The sequence below is a fragment of the Equus caballus genome, unplaced genomic scaffold, assembly GCF_041296265.1.
Source record: "Equus caballus isolate H_3958 breed thoroughbred unplaced genomic scaffold, TB-T2T haplotype2-0000448, whole genome shotgun sequence".
In the NCBI taxonomy this organism is placed as follows: domain Eukaryota; kingdom Metazoa; phylum Chordata; class Mammalia; order Perissodactyla; family Equidae; genus Equus; species Equus caballus.
This window is the reverse complement of record NW_027221892.1, coordinates 374,587-394,888: the sequence shown is the minus strand read 5'-3', so window position 1 is coordinate 394,888 and position 20,302 is coordinate 374,587. Positions and strand designations below refer to the sequence as shown.

Sequence of the window (20,302 nt, the reverse complement as noted above, 5' to 3'; positions counted from 1 at the left end):
GGTGTGTCGGCCCACACCTGGGATCTGAACCCATGAAACCCCAGCCGCCAAAGTGGAGCGAATGAACTTCGCCACTATACCACCAGGCCAGCCTCTATTTTTAATTTTTCTTTTTTTTGAGGAAGACTGGCCCTAAGCTAACATCTGCTGCCAATCTTCCCCTTTGTGCTTGAGGAAGAGTGGCCTTGAACTAACGTCTGTGCCAATCTCCCTCTATTTTATATGTGGGTTGCTACCACAGCATGGCTTGACAAGCGGTGTATGTCTGCACCCGGGATCTGAACCTGCAAACCTGGGCTGCAGAAGCGGAGAGAGCTGAACTTAACCACTACACCACTGGGCCAGCCCCTACTTTTAATTTTTTGAGGAACCTCCATACTGTTTTCCATAGTGGCTGCACGATTTTACATTCCCATCGACAGTGTGCAAGGGTTCCAATTTCTCCACATCCTTGCCAACACTTGCCATTTTTTGTTTTTTGGTAATAGTCATCCTAACATTTGTGAGGTGATATCTCAATTGTGATTTTGATTTGCATTTCTTATCAGATTTGGCAATATGGAGGTTATTCATAGGAAAACGTATGAATCAAAGAGGAGGAAAAGAGAGTCCACGTAGAACTCTTTCAAGAAGTTTTGCTATGAAAGCAAGCAGAGAAATAGGCTCAGCTAGAGGGATTACGGGGTAAAGAAAAGTGGTGTTTTGTCTTTGTTTTTTTAAGATGAGCGATATTACAACATTTTTTATGATGAAGAGACCATCCAGCCTGAGGAGAGATTGATGATGCAGTAAAGAGAGGGGATAAGGAAAACAACTAAACCCCTAAGTGGGTAGCAGACATAGGAGTCCAGATCACAGCTGGAAAGACTGAAGATTAACAGAAGAAAAGCCACTTCCTTCTCTTTAATATGATGCAGAAGATAAATGCAGTTGTAGGAAGGATTGTACATTTAGTGGTGGGATGTGGGAGAAGTTCCCTATCTCGTGACTTTTTTCTGAAGTGTAAAGGAAAATCATTGGCCAAGAGAGAACATACAAAATAGTCATCGCGGAGAGTGAAAAAGTAAGTTTTCTAAAACCCTGGAAAAGGATGACCAGCTTAAGGTTTGTGATCAGGAATTTAAAGAAAGCTTGTCAACCTGAAAGCCAGTTCTTTGTGGCCAGGAAAGAGGGCAATAATGAAAAGTGTTCTAGAGAGAGCAAATACAGTGATTGTTGTAGCTTCTTATTTACCCTAAATGATCACTTAAAGTGTATAAGTACATTATAATCTATAACAATGTTAAAGAAAATATATAGCTAACAGAAGTTGGCAAGTAGAAGGAGCAAAGAAGTGTGAGAGGTTAGGTGTGTAAGTATCTTCATCTCGCACAGAGTGAGGAGCTAATGTATAATTTTGAAAGTTGAAAATCCAAAAAAACAGATGTTTGAAGTACTTACCTTATTTAAATTATACGGTTTATCATAAAATAACTAAAATACTAAGAGGAAATAGTTTAAATTATCTAAATCCTCACCTGTCATAAGTGAATCCACAATGTCAAAAATTGATAAAACAATTAGTGATTGAGATCCTTTAATTTATAAATATGGAGGCAGTCACCGGAAGAAATAAAAAACAAAGTGAAAAGTAATTGCCTGTGGAGAACTTTTGTCCCTCATTATTATTTTGTATGACTTGATTTTTTTCATAACAAATGTATGCGTTAGTATACTTTAATAAAATTAAAACAGAAACTATTTAACTGCGAATGAAGGCCTTGAAGTCAGGGCCAAGCTTTGATACAACTGGGTAGGTTTTGTCGAGGTGACATTTATTTCCAGCCCCTTCCCGTGCCCTCTGATTGGCTCTCTCGGAATTGGTTTTCTCCCAGTATCAAAGGGATTCACTGCCCTCCTGCCCCTGGCTTCCTGCCGCCTTCACTGAGGAAAAGCACATCTCTGGTTGTTTTCTGCTCCTCAACTTTGATCACTACAAAATGAGTCTATTCTTGGTCTCATTCTTAAAATGATTTGTTTTTGGCGCTCCGGGGCTCGCGCCCCTGCCTCGTGCCTGCGCCGCTCGTATGTAAATGAGGGCGCGTGACGCGGGACGCGGATGGACAAGGGAAGAGAGAGAGTGGCCGCTGCCCTCGCCGCCCGGTGCCGGAGCCCTCGGTGCGCGGCGGAGAGGAGAGGATGCCGGCGGGAACTCGACTCTTGGCGCCACCGTCTCATGCACTGTGTAGGTTTTGAGAGTATTTTAGAAGGGCTTTATGGACCACGGCTACGAAGAGCCCTGAGTTTATTTGAAGGATTGTCTACCATCTCTTGATTCTTCACAGTCAACACCAACAGAGGAACTGTCATCTCAGGGCCAGTCCAACACTGAAAGACTGAATGCCAAGCAGAAAATTAGCTAAATGCACTCTTTCGAAAGAAAGACCTTCCTCAGAACTGTGATCCTAACATTCCCCTAGTTGCTCAGGAATTAATGAAAAAGATGATACGTCAGTTTGCAATTGAGTATATTTCAAAAAGTGGTAAAATTCAAGAGAATAGAAATGGTTCAATTGGACCAAGTCTAATATGTAAAAGTATTCAAATGAATCAAGCAGAAAACTCCCTTCAGGAAGAACAGGAAGGCCCCTTAGACCTCACTGTGAATCGAATGCAAGAACAAAATACTCAGCAAGGGGATGGAGTGTTAGATCTCTCTACAAAGAAAACCAGCATAAAATCTGAAGAGTCGTCCGTATGCGATCCTTCTTCTGAAAATTCAATGGCTGGGAGACTACAGAGAAACAGAGAGGACTATGTGGAGAGAAGTGCTGAGTTTGCAGATGGTTTGCTCTCAAAAGCTTTGAAAGACATTCAGTCTGGAGCACTGGACAGAAATAAAGCAGGCATACCTCAAAAAACTTTACTTCTCCACTTAGAAGCCTTACCAGCAGGGAAGCCTGCATCTTTTAAAAACAAAGCTCGAGATTTCAGTGATAGTTACTCATATAAAGACAGTAAAGAAACTTGTGCAGTGCTGCATAAAGTAGCCCTGTGGGCAAGAGCTCAAGCAGAGCGCACAGAAAAAAGTAAACTCAATCTAATTTAAAGAAAAAAATGAAAGCCTACAATATGAAACTTCACGTCCTACTGTACAGTTAAAAATTCCTCAACTACGAGTAAGTTCTGTTTCAAAACCACAACCTGATGGTCCTGGTCTGCTGGATGTTATGTATCAAGTTTCCAAAACCTCTCCAGTCCTAGAAGGATCAGCTCTCCAAAAACTGAAAAATATACTCCCTAAACAGAAGAAAATAGAATGTTCTGGGCCCGTAACTCACTCAAGTGTTGACTCTTACTTTCTACCCGGGGACCTCTCTCCTTTGTGTCTTAATTCTAAAAATGGAACAGTTGATGGAACCTCTGAAAATACTGAAGATGGATTGGATCGAAAAGATAATAAGCAGCCCAGGAAAAAACGTGGCCGTTATCGGCAGTATGATCATGAAATAATGGAAGAGGCTATTGCAATGGTAATGAGTGGCAAAATGAGTGCTTCCAAAGCACAAGGAATTTATGGGGTACCTCACGGCACTTTAGAATACAAGGTAAAAGAAAGATCTGGAACACTGAAGACTCCTCCTCCGAAGAAACTCCGAGTACCAGACACTGGGTTATATAATATGACAGATTCAGGGACTGGCAGCTGCAAAAACAGCAGCAAGCCTGTGTAGATTACTTGTTAGGAAAATGTTTGTACGTGTGTTTGTGTGTGTGTGTGTATGTGCACAGGTGTGTGTTTGTGTGTCTATATACACACACGTGGGAATTACAGATGCTCACTCTGACAGGAGACATGAAATTTTGCAGTTGAAAAACCACTTACATGCCTTTTGAAAAAAAGTTTTATTCAGGGTTTTCACTGTGGACAGAATTATATAGTTGCTTACTTAATTCTGATAGTTTGTATTTAATCCTTGTATAAATAGGTGAAAAAGATTGAGGTTTTCTTTAGTAGTCAATAGCATAAAGCGTTGTGGGAAAACAAGTAATTGTCAAGTGAAACATTTTTATAGGTGAAAGACCACCCCAGCCATTCAGTTAAACCATCTTATAATGGAAATATGATATTAATAGTTTTTAAACATTTTTACCTAACATACTTAGAGTTACTGTAAGTACGTCAACCAACCAATCAGAGTTTAAATACGCAGCTATCTCCATACTAAGAAAAATTAATATATACAGTATTAGGACACTACAGTGCATTCTATGAAATATGAAATGCACTCAAGTGCATCCACCAGGAATAGACAAGAAAACCTTAAATGATATGTATAATGAAATTTAATATTTATCATTTAACAGTTGTTGTAGCAGGAAGTTGGAGTTTATAAGGTATACACTTTTTGAAAAAAACTGACACATTGTTAACCCCAGGAGCTATAAAATCCTTTAATATAAGATGGAATACTAAGAACAAAAAGTAATTTAAATTTAATTATTAAAATAATTTAATTTTGTTTTTCATTTGAAAAATAAGCTAATGTGTAAGATTAGAAAAGAAAGTTGGAATGCAACTTAGAGCATGTTTATAATGGGCACAGAAAAAGCTTGAGAATGATCATTTTGGTTTAAATGTGCTGGTTGGTTGATGTTATGACTACTTTAAATTTTAAGGATTGTGATAGACTCCTACTATTGAAAAACCTCAGTGTAACTTTAATATATTTGCTGCTGTGACATTTCAAAACATTTTCAGTTTATCAAAAATGAATTACAGATTTCATTTTGGTGGGCGATACATTATCATTTTGCTAATAACCAAATTTGCAGTTTGTTCAGGGTCTTAAATGGATTTACAGATATTTCACACTGAAGCTGTTTTGAACTTTCAGTAATGTAAACTCTACTAATTGGGCAGTTAGAAGCTGGGCAGTGCATTTTAACTTTTACTAGCCTCATAAAAGAGACCAGTAATTTTTATATAGCAGTTTTAAAATGTGGTTCAGAGTATCCATGTTGGATTTATGGAGTATGCCGTTTTAGTGGTAAAATGTTATAAAGCATGTGCCTCCATATAAAGATTGGGGATTTGCTTCATATGTTCACAGTTCTCCGAGTGCCCCTTTGCTCTGTTAAAAGTCAGGTTCTGATCATTTTTCTAAGCCAGTTTTCCTAAGTCCAAAAGGAATACTTAAAGCTGAATTTAAAAAATAAGTGCACCTTGTCAAATACTTGTGTTTTTACACTTGTGTTTGTGTGTATCTAATAATCACATATACATGTAATACTAAAGAGATTTTCAGCTATTACATTGAAAAACTGCTTACATATGTATAAGGAAACTGAAGAGAGGGAAATACACAACCAAGTAGATATTTGGTCTCTTCAATCTATACTGAACCCTCTTCAGCAATTAATGTTACCTGCATGCTAGGGTATGAATCCTCTCGCTCTTTTTTATTCCCCCAAGAAAGTATACATAATAGATTGCAAAACAGCAGATGTCAGGGTCATCTTTCTTTTTAAAGAATTAAGCCATATTTTGTGAGGGCCAGAACTTGGATGATTTAATGTATTTCCCCTCCCCGCCCCCCGCGCCCCCAGTGAAAAGCAAAGTTAATGTTTCAACACAATTTTATTGACCTCTTTATACAGAATTTTACTTGCAAAAATTTGGGGGCTTGAAGGCATTACATAATATTTATATTGTATTGAGCTTTTTTATTCCTCACACTATATTTACATTAATAAATTGATTGAGAAGTTTATAGTAAAGGGATACTTACAGAACACTTTTATATCATTTAAAAGATGACCTGACCAAAAACTTGACAGGATTCATAAAATCAGGGATCATTTTGCTATTGACTTCACAGTGCTCCGTAGTTTTATAGGTAATATTATAGTTAATTTGCCGCGTTTTAGTACTTGTATTATTTATTTTTGGTCAGAAATAGTAAATTAAATATTTTTTGATAGTTTGTAGGTAATGATCAACTCCTAACTTTTAAGATTTTTTTATTTTTTCCTTTTTCTCCCCAAAGCCCCCCGGTACATAGTTGTATATTCTTCGTTGTGTGTTCTTCTAGTTGTGGCATGTGGGACGCTGCCTCAGCGTGGTCTGATGAGCAGTGCCATGTCCGCGCCCAGGATTCGAACTAACGAAACACTGGGTCGCCTGCAGTGGAGCGCGCGAACTTAACCACTCGGCCACGGGGCCAGCCCCCAACTCCTAACTTTTAAAAGAAACAAAATGTTTCTAGTTACTGAGTTCACTTTTGATCATACAAACTTGGAAAGGCAGGGAAATTTATGGCTTCCCCTTCCCCCCAGTGATTCCATTAAGATATTCTCTATGTTAAACTTTCAAAGTACTTTATAAATTTAGTTACCAGTTATTACTTATTAATTGACAATTTTCTGAAAAATCCAGTTTCAGCAGACTTTTAATGAAGGTGAAAGCAACCATTATGTGCTTTCTACTTATTTGAATGTTCCTCAAGTATTTTATATTTTAAAAAAAAAAGAAGGAAAAGAAAAAACGGTGCCTCTGTTTTTAGAAAACTACTGCTCAGTAAAGTTGTTTAAACCATTTCTGGTAGCTAATGATAATTTTATATTAAATTGTATACTAACTTTAGTGAGACTGATTTTTTTAGTTGTTTACAGTACAAATACTTGTATTTGTTTTTTAATTGCAGTATTTCCATTGTCACAGTAATTTAGTAAAACTCTGGCTGCCTTGATTTTGACAGATTTTGTTAATATAAACTGATTGTTAGGCAATTAGTTATATTTATGCATAAATCAATTGCTCTATGATTCATGAATTATTTATTACAATATTTTCTAATGAATTCATGTATCTGTCTTGTGTTGTACTGTAATTCTGTTCCTACTTTGTGTTGTTATATATCTAAATCTGATTGTATGAATTTTAATTGTTCAGTTAACGTGTTTCTAGGTTGTAATTTGTAGTAAAGCTCTTCAGTGCTTTTGCACTTAAATTTAAAAAATAAATAAAAAATAAAAATGATTTGGTTTTGGCTCATGGTAAAAATCAGTAATAATCTAATAACTGAAATTCCCTTCCTCCTCCTGTTCCCATCCCTGCCAAATATTATTTAATGTGTGATCTCATTTAGGGAGATTAGATGGGAGAGTTTTATATGCATGTTTTTGTTTTTTAATCTCAGAAACAGAGGGTTAAATTGATCAGATGCTTCACTGCACGGTGTATTAGTATTACGGTTCATACCAAGTACCTCATGTGATAAATTTATCCCCTTTTATTTTCATCCCCCTCTCTCATTCTCTACCCACCTTGAGAATTTTAACTCTAAATAATGAGCTCAAAAGAATTCATCTCTGTTGGCAGACTGTTAAGGCACTGGGATAGGTAGGGGAAAATTATTTGGGAGTGTGTGAGAAAGAGGCCTTCCCAAGGAACTTCAAATTACACCATCTTTACAGGGCTTGTTTTATTCTTTTTACGTAATGATTCAGTAGTCACTATCAACTGGGACTGGAATTAGGATGGACTTTAAATCTCTTGTTGAGATGTTTTCTTATGGCAAGGTCTCATTAACATCATTTAAACAGAGTATAGCACAACACCCCAAGCAGGTGGGTGCTTAGTAAGTATTATCATGCAGTGATAATGATGATGTAAAACTATAGGCTTCAGGTAAGGGTTGATGACTTATTCACCACACACCTTAAACTACATTCTTAAAACACAGATGAAACTCATTAAATTATTTTGACAGTTTTATATGCTTCATCAACATGTTGGATATGGGATAAACAAACGGCCTACAATTAACTACAAACAGTTATTTCCACTATTATTAACGGATGTTCACCAATAGCATTATATAACCTACACAACAAAGAGCATCTACTTGCAAGAAATGCAGCACATTGTTTTTTATTTCCTGTATCTCATTTATTCAATACACATTTTTTCCATGAGAAACATTATTGGTGTTAACACTCATCCAAAAGTTCATTACTTAATGCAAACGATTTTCTAGGTAGAGAAAAAAATTGTATATATTTCTGTAGATGAGGGCACATTTTGCAACATATTTTGTAATTTTCCTCTCAGAAGTATGAAAATTCTAAAGAAAAGATTATGAAATATATTGAAGTGAAACCTCTTAAAGGCAGGAACTAGCTTATTTTTTTTCAGTATTTTCTTTTGTACTTCTAAATAGAGTCTGGACTTTATCTTCACATTGTTTTATAGAACTCATATATCTGTATTTTTCTTGAATTTGCATTATTAGGTCCACAAGAGACGTACTTTTTTTTTTTAACTTTTATAAAATACTCAATTTGGGAAAGTCTGTCCTACTCGATTTCAAACAACGTGGGAGCGAGATCTTGTTTGACTTCATCCACGTATATTTTTCAGTAACAGGTTTCAGTGTCTTGCTCATAAATATTGCTTAAATAAAGCATGAATGCAAATTTTTCTTTCTGTAGTATTTTATACTTGTTTTAAAATAAGTTGAAAAGGGTTTAATTAAACATAGAAGTAGCTCCCCTCCAAAAATTTCTCTCCTTCACTATTTGTGATCACTAAGAGGAACCAGAAAGAAAACTCCCCAGCGAGACAAGTGAAATATAAAAAGAATAAGAGAAAGAAAAAGAAAGGAACCTTGTTTTCTATACCACATTCACTTAAGACAAAAATAGGGAAGCTATTTTTTAGCTTGAAAATAATGTTATGTGTTCTATGCTGCAGATATTCAATTTTATATCCTAGGAAACACTACTGTTCTACTAGGAGGCAGTGTAAGTGTGAGTCCTGGCTCTGCCGCTTGTTGTGAGACCTTGGTCAAGCTACCCGACCTTGCCAACCCTTACCGTCCCGGTCCGTAAAAGGTAGTAACATCTACCTCCACAAGCTATTGATCGAATAAGGCTGACAACACAGCGATGACACGTGCCAAGCGCTCCTATGGCACCTGTCATCACGAGCAGCTCAGTGAAGTTCGTATCTCAGCGACTCGGTGGGTCAATGCAGTAGACGTAGAAGCACACTGATGGGAATGCGTAGGTTGAATTTCATTACACAGGTTAGTATTAGCCAGGCATTTTACTAGCTGGACTCTGAGTATTGTTTAATCTCACTGTGTTTGATTAGCCAAATTCAAAATTAGTAATTCTGCGCTCAGGTTATCTCATTCTCCACGGCGCGGTCAGAGAAGACGCTGCCTCTTGAGGACCGCAGACCGCAGCGTTTGCAGTGCGCGTTTGCTGTGGCGGAAGAGAACACCGGACGTTCAAGCCCGGGCTCAAGCCACGATCTCTCAAACCATGAAGACATCCGCAGCGAATTTACAAAAAAAAAAAAAGGCAGAGCAACACCGACATGTCAGTCTTCTAAAGCTTCCGAAGCCGCTGCCGGATTCCAGGGCGCTGGCGCGCTCGCGGCACTGCGACAGGGGCGGGGCCGCAGCCGTAAAGCAGCGCCCCAGACCACGTGGGCTCCGACGCGGCCCGGTGCCCTTGGAGGCTCTTGCTGGGGGGTCATGGCAGGTTCGGTGCAGGGCAGTGGGTCCAGGGCTCTGGACCTGCTCCGGACCCTGCCCCGGGTTAGCCTGGCCAACTTAAAGCCGAATCCGGGCTCCAGGAAACTGGTAAGTGGCTGGTGGCGTTGCGGGCAAGCGCTGGCGCACGGGGCGATGGAAGCGGCCCTGCACTGCCCGCGCTTTCCGGGGACTGCTTACTCCAGAGGGTATTGGGATGGAGGTAGGGTTTCTGAGTCCCTGTTCTCCTTAACTGCAGAGGAAAATCTTCTCGCGTGGTGTCAACTCGTAATACGGTTTATGCTTAAAAGCATAATTATGCTAGGGCGTAGGAGCGAAGTCGCACTGCAAAATGATTGTCCCGTTCAAAATTGGAATTAAAATGAAGGACTTTTCCAGTATAGCTTCATGGGAAAGAGTTGAATTGATTTATTCCGTTAGATGTCTCTTCAAATCACTAAATACAGCCAGAAAAGCTGTTAGGTGACGTACTGTAATTTTGAAAATCAGTTCGTTGCCTTCGTGAAGTGACAGGAAGTAAATTAAGAAAAATGTTTTCTTTATAAATTAATCTTTAAATAAAATAATGTATGGGTAGCAATGACATATTTACAATTCCAAAATAGAATTTCTTAACTATCATGTAAGCTTTGTTTGTTGTGGATGTTTAACTCTAGGTTTTTTTCCGTTCGAGCCTGTTGTAGAACCCTTATCCCCATCCCATCCTTGGAAGTTTGCCTTTGAAACACAGCTTGCACTTTGGTTGCAAGAATTAGGTACATCTTCAGAGGCAAAGATGCTGATTTAGAGTGTTTGGACGCTAGAGCAGCTAGGACAGTGCTTGGCACAAGGTAGTGTTAGCTAGTACTGGTTGGTTGGATGAATAAATGGTGTAACAAAAAATATACAACGAAAAGATGAGATACAGTTTATAAAAAGGCATCTGTAGATCATAAAACTTTGTTCTTTCCTTTAGGAAAGACGACCGAGGGGGCGGAGAAGAGGTAGAAGATGTGGCAGAGGCGACAGATAAAGGAGAACGACAGAGAGGAACCCGGCCCCGACTGGGCTTTGAGGGAGGCCAGACTCCATTTTACATACAAATCCCAAAATACGGGTTTAATGAAGGACATAGGTAGGTTGTTCTGCTTTTTAAAGTAGAAAGCCCTGTTTTTCGCTGAGAATCACCTAAAAAATAGCTTGGTAGAAATTGATAGTCACTTTGAAGCAAACTTTTGCCCCTGTTCCTCTGAAGCATCTTTAGTCGTGCAATTAGTTTGGAATAGCAGGGAAAAAAGCCCAGACATTGAGCCTGCAAAATGGAGATAATGATGCCTGCTCTCCTGGTTGTTTAGAGGCTTAGCAATAATATATATAAAAACCTGGCTCATTGTGATTACCCAATAAATGACAACTACGATGGTTACTTTGAGTTCCATTAATGCATAATTCAGATAGTGGGTTAAATTTTCCCCAAATTTGTTTGTTGATTTGTGTAAATGAGTGAAGTAAAATGCTTAAGAGGCAAAGTATTTTTAGCAAAATAAAGGAAATACTGGTTTTGTGTCGTTACCAAAAATCAAGCAGTATAACGTTTCTGTTGTAGTCAGGAGGGTCTTATTTTGTTACCATCTAAATTGTTGGAGGAAAATAGAGAACAAAACTTTTAAGTTGATTTGGAGAACTTAAGAGGAAGAGAGTTGAGTTTTCCAACTGTTACTTTCTTGTTTTGTAGCTTCAGACGCCGGTATCAGCCTTTGAGTCTCAACAGGCTGCAGTGTCTTATTGATTTGGGTCGAGTTGATCCTACTCAGCCTATTGACTTAACCCAGCTTGTCAATGGGAGAGGTGTGACCATCCAGCCATATAAAAGGGATTATGGTGTCCAGCTGGTAGAGGAGGTAAGTCTGGATTAGTATTTTTGGAGTTAGATAGGAGGCTATTTCTGATTTTCATATAATCTATACTCTGCCTCCTTTGTTTTTATCCCTTTTGAATTGTTATAACCATTACATAGTGGTGATTGTGTTTATACTCAGTTGTGGTTTTAGAAAGCCAGCATGATCACGTCGAGGGGCCTCTGTTCCCATGGTCCGGGAATGCTCTTCTCCCGTGTGTCCGTTCAGCTTGTTCCCTCCCTCCCTTTGGTTCTCTGTTCAGATCTGATAATATCAGAAAGGTCTTTTTTGATTTTCTTTTATAAAGGAACACTCAGCCCCCACCCGCTTCCCCCACAGTCGTACTCTGTCTGCGTTACTCTGCCCGAAGTATTTTTTCTTTGAATATATGAACACCTGACATTTATTACTAAGTAATGCATTTATTTTTCACTGTCTTCCTCAGTGTGATGTAAGTTCTTTGAGAGCAGGTACTGTGATTCATTCCTATGTTTGCAATATTGGAAATATTGGCTCATGATAATAACTCAGTATTTATGGAAGAAAGGGATCAAATCCAATTCTAATCGCAGTAAAGGACTTTTCTATTTATAGACATTGGCCAGGCATTTCATAAGCAAATAAACGTGTTGTTAATTAACTGCTCCTCCTCCTTGTTGTCAGTAATGTAACTGTGTGAGTAACTTAGTGTCCACTAGAGGGAGGCATATGTTTATGGAAAAACCTTTTAGATTCCTTTGAAAAAGTAAACCTTACGGATAAAGGATTTTCAAATAAGATGATTTGAAGATAGATTACCAAATATGCGATTAAGTCTCAGTATCCTACTCTGGGTGTATAAGGGAATGCACATGTAAATTGACATGGAAAAATCCGTGACCTCTTCAGCTGTTAAACTGCGCATCCCAGCAACTCACAGGTATGTGTCTATTAAACTAACAAAAATAATCCTGAAAACGACACCAGGGCAGTGGTTGTGTAAGTACAGTTCCACATCGTTTACAGCGCTGTAAATTGATTTCAGATTTGTAGTAAATAGTGGATAATAAGACTTTCTGATCCTTCAGCATAAAATTACCAATTTGGAAAGACATGTTTTCAAGGAAAAACAAAATAAACCTAACTGATAGAAAGACATTCCTAAAAATGCTTTTATAATACTTAAAATACTGCAACTAACCCCAGTGTCCAAGGATGGGGAGTGGTCAAGCAATCTATGGAATAGTAATTAAAAATCACAAATTATAGGGGCTGGCCCTGTGGCCTAGTGGTTAAGTTTGGCGCCCTCCCCTTCTGTGGCCTGGGTTCAGTTCCTGGGTACAGACCCACACCACTCGTCGACGGCCATGCTCTGGCAGCAACCCGCAGACAAAATAGAGAAAGACGGGCAACAGATGTTAGCTCAGGGTGAATCTTCCTCAGCAGAAAAAAAAAAAAAAATCACAAATAATATGGCAAGACCTTACTTTATTGAGTCAAACGTACCATAATTATTAAAATGCAGGTCGGTATCATAGATGGAAAAAGTGTATCTTAGAATTGATGGAATATTTTTTAAATATATTAAAGGTTCATAATTAATAAAAGGAACTTGATTGGGAGCCAGCTTGTTTCAACCACACCAAAATAGGAAAAAATTCTTATCACTACAAAAAGAATGGTAATGATGCCATCTTTTTATTTTTGTCAGAATCTGTTTTGAAATTAAAATATAGCACATCCTAACTAAAGTGATCAAAAGTAGAACTTAAAAAAGTTCAGGACTACATTTTTCAGTGTTGACCATGGTAGGGAAAGGTAAACTTATTTTCTGTCAGTTTAGAGGCTGTAGTAAAGTCAATAATGAATGCAAAGTGAATTTCTGTTGTCCTTTGCTCCCTTTTTTCTTAGAGGGGGTGACCCCTCCAAAGCTCAGATATTTTATTCTTTCGCTGATTCTAGCCCACTCGTCCCCCTCTTTAACCTTCTCTTGGCCTCTTGCTTGTTAAGGGATAGGAAGATAAGTCATGATCTGTATCCTACAGCATAATGTTGTGGTTAAGAACACATACTGTGGCTGGACTGTCTGGGTTAGAATCCTAGCTTTGTGATTTTGGGCAAGGTATTTAACCTATCTGTGCTTCAGTTTCCCCATCTGTGAAGTTGGTTTAGCAATAATCCTGTCATAGGGTTGTTATGAGGGTTAAACAGCCAACTATTACCGAAGTACTGGGAATGGGTGCTTATATTGGTGTCTACGAAATACATCAAGTGAAAATATAGTCATCTCTGCTCACAGGGAAGGAAAATTGGTAAAAGAAGGGGGCCTAGAAAATGTAAAAGAATTTGATGTTATTTGATAGGACCTGGAAGCAGAAGTCTTTGAAGTAGGAATTGCTGTTACATTGTGGGCATTTTGGAGGAGGAAACACAGTGTAAAAAGGAAGCTTGCCATAGTTAATTTACTTTTAGCCAAGCTAGCTACTCACAGACTATTTTGACGTGTTACAGGGTGCTGATACCTTTAAGGCGAAAGTTAATATTGAAGTACAGTTGGCTTCGGAACTAGCCATTGCTGCAATCGAAGAGAGTGGTGGTGTCGTTACTACAGCCTTCTGTGATCCCAGAAGTCTGGGTAAGCTTGCTCCGCAGTCATTTTCTTCTCTCCCTCTTTGTCTCATGCTGGCTGCATGTGAGGATTGTAAAAGTCCTCATGGCTGTTTGACTTGCCGTTTGGACACCTCTGTTTTCTGTTTCAGGATTTCTTATTAGTGCTGTGGCTGGTGGGGCTCTGTCCTCTGATAGACCTCAGCCAGTAGGTCATAAAAAGGTTTTGTTTTTGTTTTTGAACACAGGGCTTAAATACAATGTTACCTATGTGTAGAAACTCACTAATGGTTGGTAACCCAGGAGTAACTCTGACTTTCAAGATACAAACTTTTGAAAATTAAGCATTTCCATTTGTTTACTTAAAACAAGCTTATTTAATTAAAAGAGTTCTTGGAATTAAGTTCTCATCTTGGTCATATTTAAAAATTAATGATTATAAAATACCATTATTAAAAGAAAACCATCATGTAAATAAAATAGTCAACATTTGCCTTTCTCTTTTTTTAATTTAAAAATTGTTTTAGAAATTCTATGCAAACCTGTTCCATTCTTTCTGCGTGGACAACCCATTCCAAAACGAATGCTTGCACCTGAAGCACTGGTGCCGTATTATACTGATGCAAAGAATCGTGGTGACCTGGCGGATCCGGCCAAATTTCCTGAAGCAAGACTTGAACTCGCCCAGAAGTATGGTTATATTTTACCTGACGTTACTAAAGATGAACTCTTCAAAGTTACTACTCGAAAGGACCCAAGGCAGATTTTCTTTGGTCTTGCTCCTGGACGGGTGGTGAATATGGCAGATAAGAAAATCCTGAAACCTACAGAGGAGAATGTCCTCAAGTATTACAGCTCATGAATTCCCTTCCAAGAAAGCAGAGTTGGAAAAGAGGACTGGAAAAGGAGGCCATGCGATAAAACAAAGAATTGGTGCGGTCACTGTGTTTGAGTGATGTCTACGACCTGGCTCTCAATAATACTTTCATCTTGGTCATTGTATTATTTCTTATCATAGTCATTATCAAGGAAAGTCTGCCTAGCAATGGCTTAAACAAATTAGTTTTTTTCTTATTTTTTATCACCTAAGAAGAATTGGTAGTGACGGTAATAGCCATAGCAGTTCAATAATCTTGCAGTTTCTGTATCTGCAATTCTCATGGCCTCTCCCCAAGACCCTAAGATGATCACCATGGCTCCAGTAAGAATAACCTTAAAGGGCAGGAAGAAGCGGGGAGAATGGTTCAAGCTATAGCTGCCCTGTTCATAAGGAAGCAAAAGTTTTCTCATGACCACCCCTTGCAGACTTTCATATACATCTTATTATCCATAGCTGTGTCATTTGATTCCCTCTAAGGGCAATGAGGCTGACGCACTGAGACTTAACTATGCCTGCCTCTACAGTTGGTAGATGGGAGAGGCAGAACATCCTTGGGGATGGAAATTGATTAGCCAACCACTAAGGACTGCCAACGTCATCAAAAAAGTTATTCATTCAGTATATATTTGTTGAATGTCAAGTATTCTAGGTTCTATTTAAATAACATAATATACATATATTTTATAGGGTACTTGATATTTACAAAATATATTTTTATAAATATAAAATAATTAAAAATACTTTAGAAAAGGTGCACTACTTCAAAAAAAGATCATAATAGAAGTTTTCAATGTACATTTTTTAAAATGTGCTTTCAAAAACCGTACCTAGGCATTCTGGAAAATGTAATGAAAACAGGTATTGCAGTTTGAATGGTACTACGCTAGAAAACAGAAGTAAATAGTTGTAGCAAAAACTTGTAGATATAAAGATGTTTCTGTGAGAACATAAAGGGCTGATGTACCCATAATGCACATGACAGAGGGTTTAACAATGTGCTGCCAGGCACCGTAGCTTTTATATACTCGTTGATCCGTTGCTGCTGCTATTAAGTTGGTTTTTCTTACTAACGCAATAGGATAGACTTAGGGTAGATGATAATAACACATTGTGTTCTGTGAGAAAATATTGGGCCGTGGAAAAGAGAAAATTAAAAGGGGCGATTTAATTTTGAAGTTACATATATGATCCTGAAAGAGATAGAGAAACAACAGGAATAGTATTATCTTATAATAGCACATCTATTTATTTGGTAAATTTAAGACAACTGTTTAATAGTATCTTTATTATGTTCAAGATTATCATTATTATGTTTAAGATATTATTATTATGTTTTTAAGACATAATTTTCACTCTGAGCTCATTAGTAACAGTATAACAAAAGTTGAGGCAAATTCATTTTTGTTTTCAATCTGAAAAAAGTCACTTTTGGAAGTTTCAAGAATGGAAAAAGTGCTATAAATGTGTTTCATTAAATTGTTCTTTTAAAAATGTATTTTGAAAGTCTACAACAATGTATGAACACACCATTTTACTATTAATTTCTTCTCCTGTACATATCCGTGAGACCAGAATAAAAATGGACTATTTTCCTGGCTAGATATGCATTTATTTCATAAAGGAGCTCCTAATTGCGGAAATACTTGGGTGAAACCATCATCTCCATTCTCTGGATCCATTCCCAACGTCAGATGGAGAGACGAATGTGACTGGATTTCACCTGTTCAGCTTGTAACCCCAACCTTTGTCTCCACTTGGAATAAAGTTGTGTACTTTCGCTATCAAAAGGAACTTCCCATTCACCATCTGGCCCTTCAGCAGTCCCCTAAGCACTAAAAATAGAAGTAAGACTAAACGGGTGAAATTAATTTTAATGATTTGTTTTACTTAAGCCAGTATTTCCAAGTATTGTCATTTCAATGTGTACGTAGTGTACACTTAGTAATGAGATATTTGATCTTCTTTTTTTGTACTAAGTTTTCAAAATCTGGCTTTTACAGCCTATCTCAATTCAGACTATCTGCATTTCAAGTGTTCAATAGCCACATGTGGCTAATGGCTACTGTGTTGGACAGTCCAACTCCAGAGTATCTGGGATTTAGCTGCTCTGTTTCCAGTTGACTAAAGCAGCACAGCTACCGTGACAATCAAGTTCGGTGGTGGGTTAAAATAGTTCTATATGAATTGATGTGCATAATGAAGATGCATGCCTAATTAAAATACAAAACCACCTCCCCTTGGAGAGAAATCAAGCAGGTACCATAAGCCAAAACATAGACCACACATCAGAAAATATTTAGATAATCATCACAAATCTGCTTTTAATTTTGAAATATTTGAAACATAACCAGCCAATATTAGAAGACTAACAGAAAATATTTGAAGTAATCCAATAGTACAAAATAGAGGCAATAAAAGTTATGAGTATTTAATAAATGTTGTGTTTAATAACATGGATAATATAGCCATGAAGTATCTTTAAGTAAAAAGAGTTAGAAGACACTGTGTCTGATATTACTTCATTTTGGTAAAATAAAAACATTTATCATTATTTGAACAAATACATAGTAAAAAACATTGAAAATGCTTATTTATGTTTTCTAAAGGCACCATTTTTTGTTCATAACAAAAAATAAAATAAGGCATGGCACTGTGCATGAGTAGCTAATCTGAAAAACCTTCCACTGTAAACGCCTGGATATGCAAGACAAATTATATCAAGCATTCTTGTACCTGCAAAATTGAGGTCATATAAAGGAAAGCACAATGCCTCGTTTTCCACAAAGGAGGAGGAGTTCAGAACAAGCTCAATGAGCATCCAGTGCTGAGGCTGGTGTACCGCTTCCCTAAGTTGATGGGTATGGGAGGATGGGTGGGGAGCTTCTCTAGAACCTAGAGGATTGGGTTTTACTATCCCTACTGGAAGAGGAACTCTGTACTGGGACCCTGAAGGATCCGTGTTTCACAATGAAACCCCTACAGTAAAACTAACCCTCAATGAAAAACTTGGCTGAAATAGAAACCCACAAACACAGGGAGTTGACAGACAAGTCTTTGTTTTTTTCTTGGACTCCAGCTGGGATTCCTCTAAGAATTTGTCACTAAATGTGTGCCATCCAGTTGGTGTGGCTTCAGTGTCCACCACAACTGTACCTAGGAAAAGTCTAGCCGAAAAATAAATATAAAAGTATATTCTAAATTAATTGCATTTCCGTAGCAAGAGAAACTCTACACCCAGGCTACACAACAGTTTCAAGATAAAGCATTATGAAGTTTTAGCTTCTAGTATAAATATAAATTTACAAATCCTATATTGGGGTTTCTATTGTTAGATAACAAATTCTTACAAAACTACTGGCTGAAAACCACCTTTCCATATACTTATGGGTTCTGTGGGTTTAGAATTCAGGAAAAGCATAGGAGGAAGCTTCTACATGTTGCATGGTGTCTGGGGCACAGGCTCGTGAAGACTTGACAGGTCAGGGTGACTCCGTGGCTGGTGGCTGGAATCAATCAGAGGAGTCTTCACATGTCTGTGAGTTGATTTTGGCTGTAGTCTGGGTCCTCAGTGAGGGTTCACAGGAGCACCAGCATTTGGCCTCTCCGTGTGACTTGGGATTTCCACTGCATGGTGGCCCCAAGGTTCCAAAAGCAAGCGTCTTTGCAAACAAGTCAGAATCAACATTGCCTTTCATGACATAGCTTCAGGAGTCCTGCAGCATCACATCTGCTATATTCTATTTGTTAAAAGTGAGTTACTTATATCAGCTGAGATTTGAAGGAAGGGGACACGGAAACTGCCCTCAATGAGAAGAGTGTTAAAGGATTTATGGACATATTTTAAAAACACCACAGTCTGCATTTGGGCTACAAATTATTTAAATTCCTCTCACTTGCAAAACATACTTACCTTCTCCCAAGACCCCTCAAAAATTTGATTTCATTACAGCATTTGGGTCCGGTTCAAGGCCCAGGATCTCATAATCTAAATCAGATCCAGGCCAGATTAAGTTCTTCAGATACAGTCACCCTTGATATGAAGACCTGTGAAGCAAAGAGGTAAGTTTTCTGCCCCCTCTAGCCACACCCCTCTTCCAAACATACACATCTGTGGGGATACAGGCATTGGATAACTGCTACTGATATACCCACTTAAAAAGATGGCAAAAAAAAAAATTTGTTATGTAACAGTGATACAGTGTCGGATACATATGCTGTGTATCCACAGCAATTCTGAGGTACACCCAGGTGCATGCTGGCAGTTCTCTGATGTAGGCTCAGCCCTACTCTCTGGAGGGTTTTTTTCTTGCTTTTGTTTTGCTTTCCCCATGGTGCTTGGCTTTGACTTCTGGTTTCTTGGTTCTGTACTCTGACAAGCTGCACGGTATTTCCATAGATAAAGCATGACAAATTATGAGCTAAAGATGCCAAGTTATAAGGCCCATTATGAAAAAACCTAACATGATTGAATGTAATTAATATCAACTGAAAGTAGGTTTAGAATGCTAAGAATTTATAAAAGTGGTATGATAAATTATAAAAAGCATATTTTAAATGATTAAGACACAATCTTAAAATCTGAAAAATAAGATACCACGAAGGGGTAGGTATAAAAAAGTAGAATTTTATAAACAAAAGTTTTATTAAAATTTAAAACACCTTACACGGGTAAAATAACAGTTTAGATACAACTGAAGACAGAATTAGTTAACCAGAAGAAAGGACTAAAGGGAATGCAGATTAGAGTGAAAAACAAATATGTAAGGTTTAATGAGCTTGTGGGATAAAACTGTATGGTCTAACATATCTAATGGAATGTCTTTGAGGAAAGGAAAGAGGCAATATATGATGTGAAAATGATTGAAAATATTCCAGACTTATCTTAAATCGTTAGATCCCAGAAGTATAATTACCCCCCAAAAGGATAAGTAACAATAAATCTATACCTAGAAATATTCTAAAGGAAATTTCAGAGTCAGAGCTTACAAGCAGCCTGGGGAAAAAAGACAGGATAACTACAAAAAACAGTAAGCTTGACGTTAAAGTTAACATCAATAAAATGTCGAAAGATAATATTATATATTCATGGTGCTCAGAAAAATTAACTATCATTCTAGAATTCCAAGCCCAGGTAAACTACCATTAAGCGTAGGCATGAAATAGACATTTTCTAGAGAAACCACGAGGCAGGAGGTGTCTACCACTTATAGACATTCATAAAAGAACTTACAAAGGGTGTCATTTAGGAGGAGGGAAGTCTCCACACTAGGAAGGAATAGGATACTAGATCCAATGGGGATCGAAGAATCTGTTAGATACATGGGTAAGTCCAATTAAGGTTTACCCAAGTTCTGGAGATATAAAAAATTATGGAAAAGAAAAGTGTGTAAGACAGGAGGCAGTGGAGTAACTGG

The 20,302-nt window shown here is 37.9% G+C and overlaps 1 protein-coding gene and 1 pseudogene across 1 annotated transcript in view; both read left to right on the top strand.

The window, feature by feature from the left end:
* The window catches only part of LOC138922074 (large ribosomal subunit protein uL15m-like), a 79,079-nt gene extending 62,592 nt beyond the window's left edge, over positions 1 to 16,487 (top strand). Inside the window, 6 exon segments of the mRNA XM_070258902.1 lie at positions 9,171 to 9,635; positions 10,501 to 10,551; positions 10,553 to 10,659; positions 11,260 to 11,425; positions 13,913 to 14,036; positions 14,536 to 16,487. Coding sequence (XP_070115003.1) covers positions 9,171 to 9,635; positions 10,501 to 10,551; positions 10,553 to 10,659; positions 11,260 to 11,425; positions 13,913 to 14,036; positions 14,536 to 14,870 — 1,248 coding nt within the window. The 3' untranslated portion in view covers positions 14,871 to 16,487.
* Positions 1,959 to 3,863, top strand: LOC138922070 (ligand-dependent nuclear receptor corepressor-like protein pseudogene; annotated as a pseudogene).
* Positions 16,488 to 20,302: the final 3,815 nt, after the last annotated feature.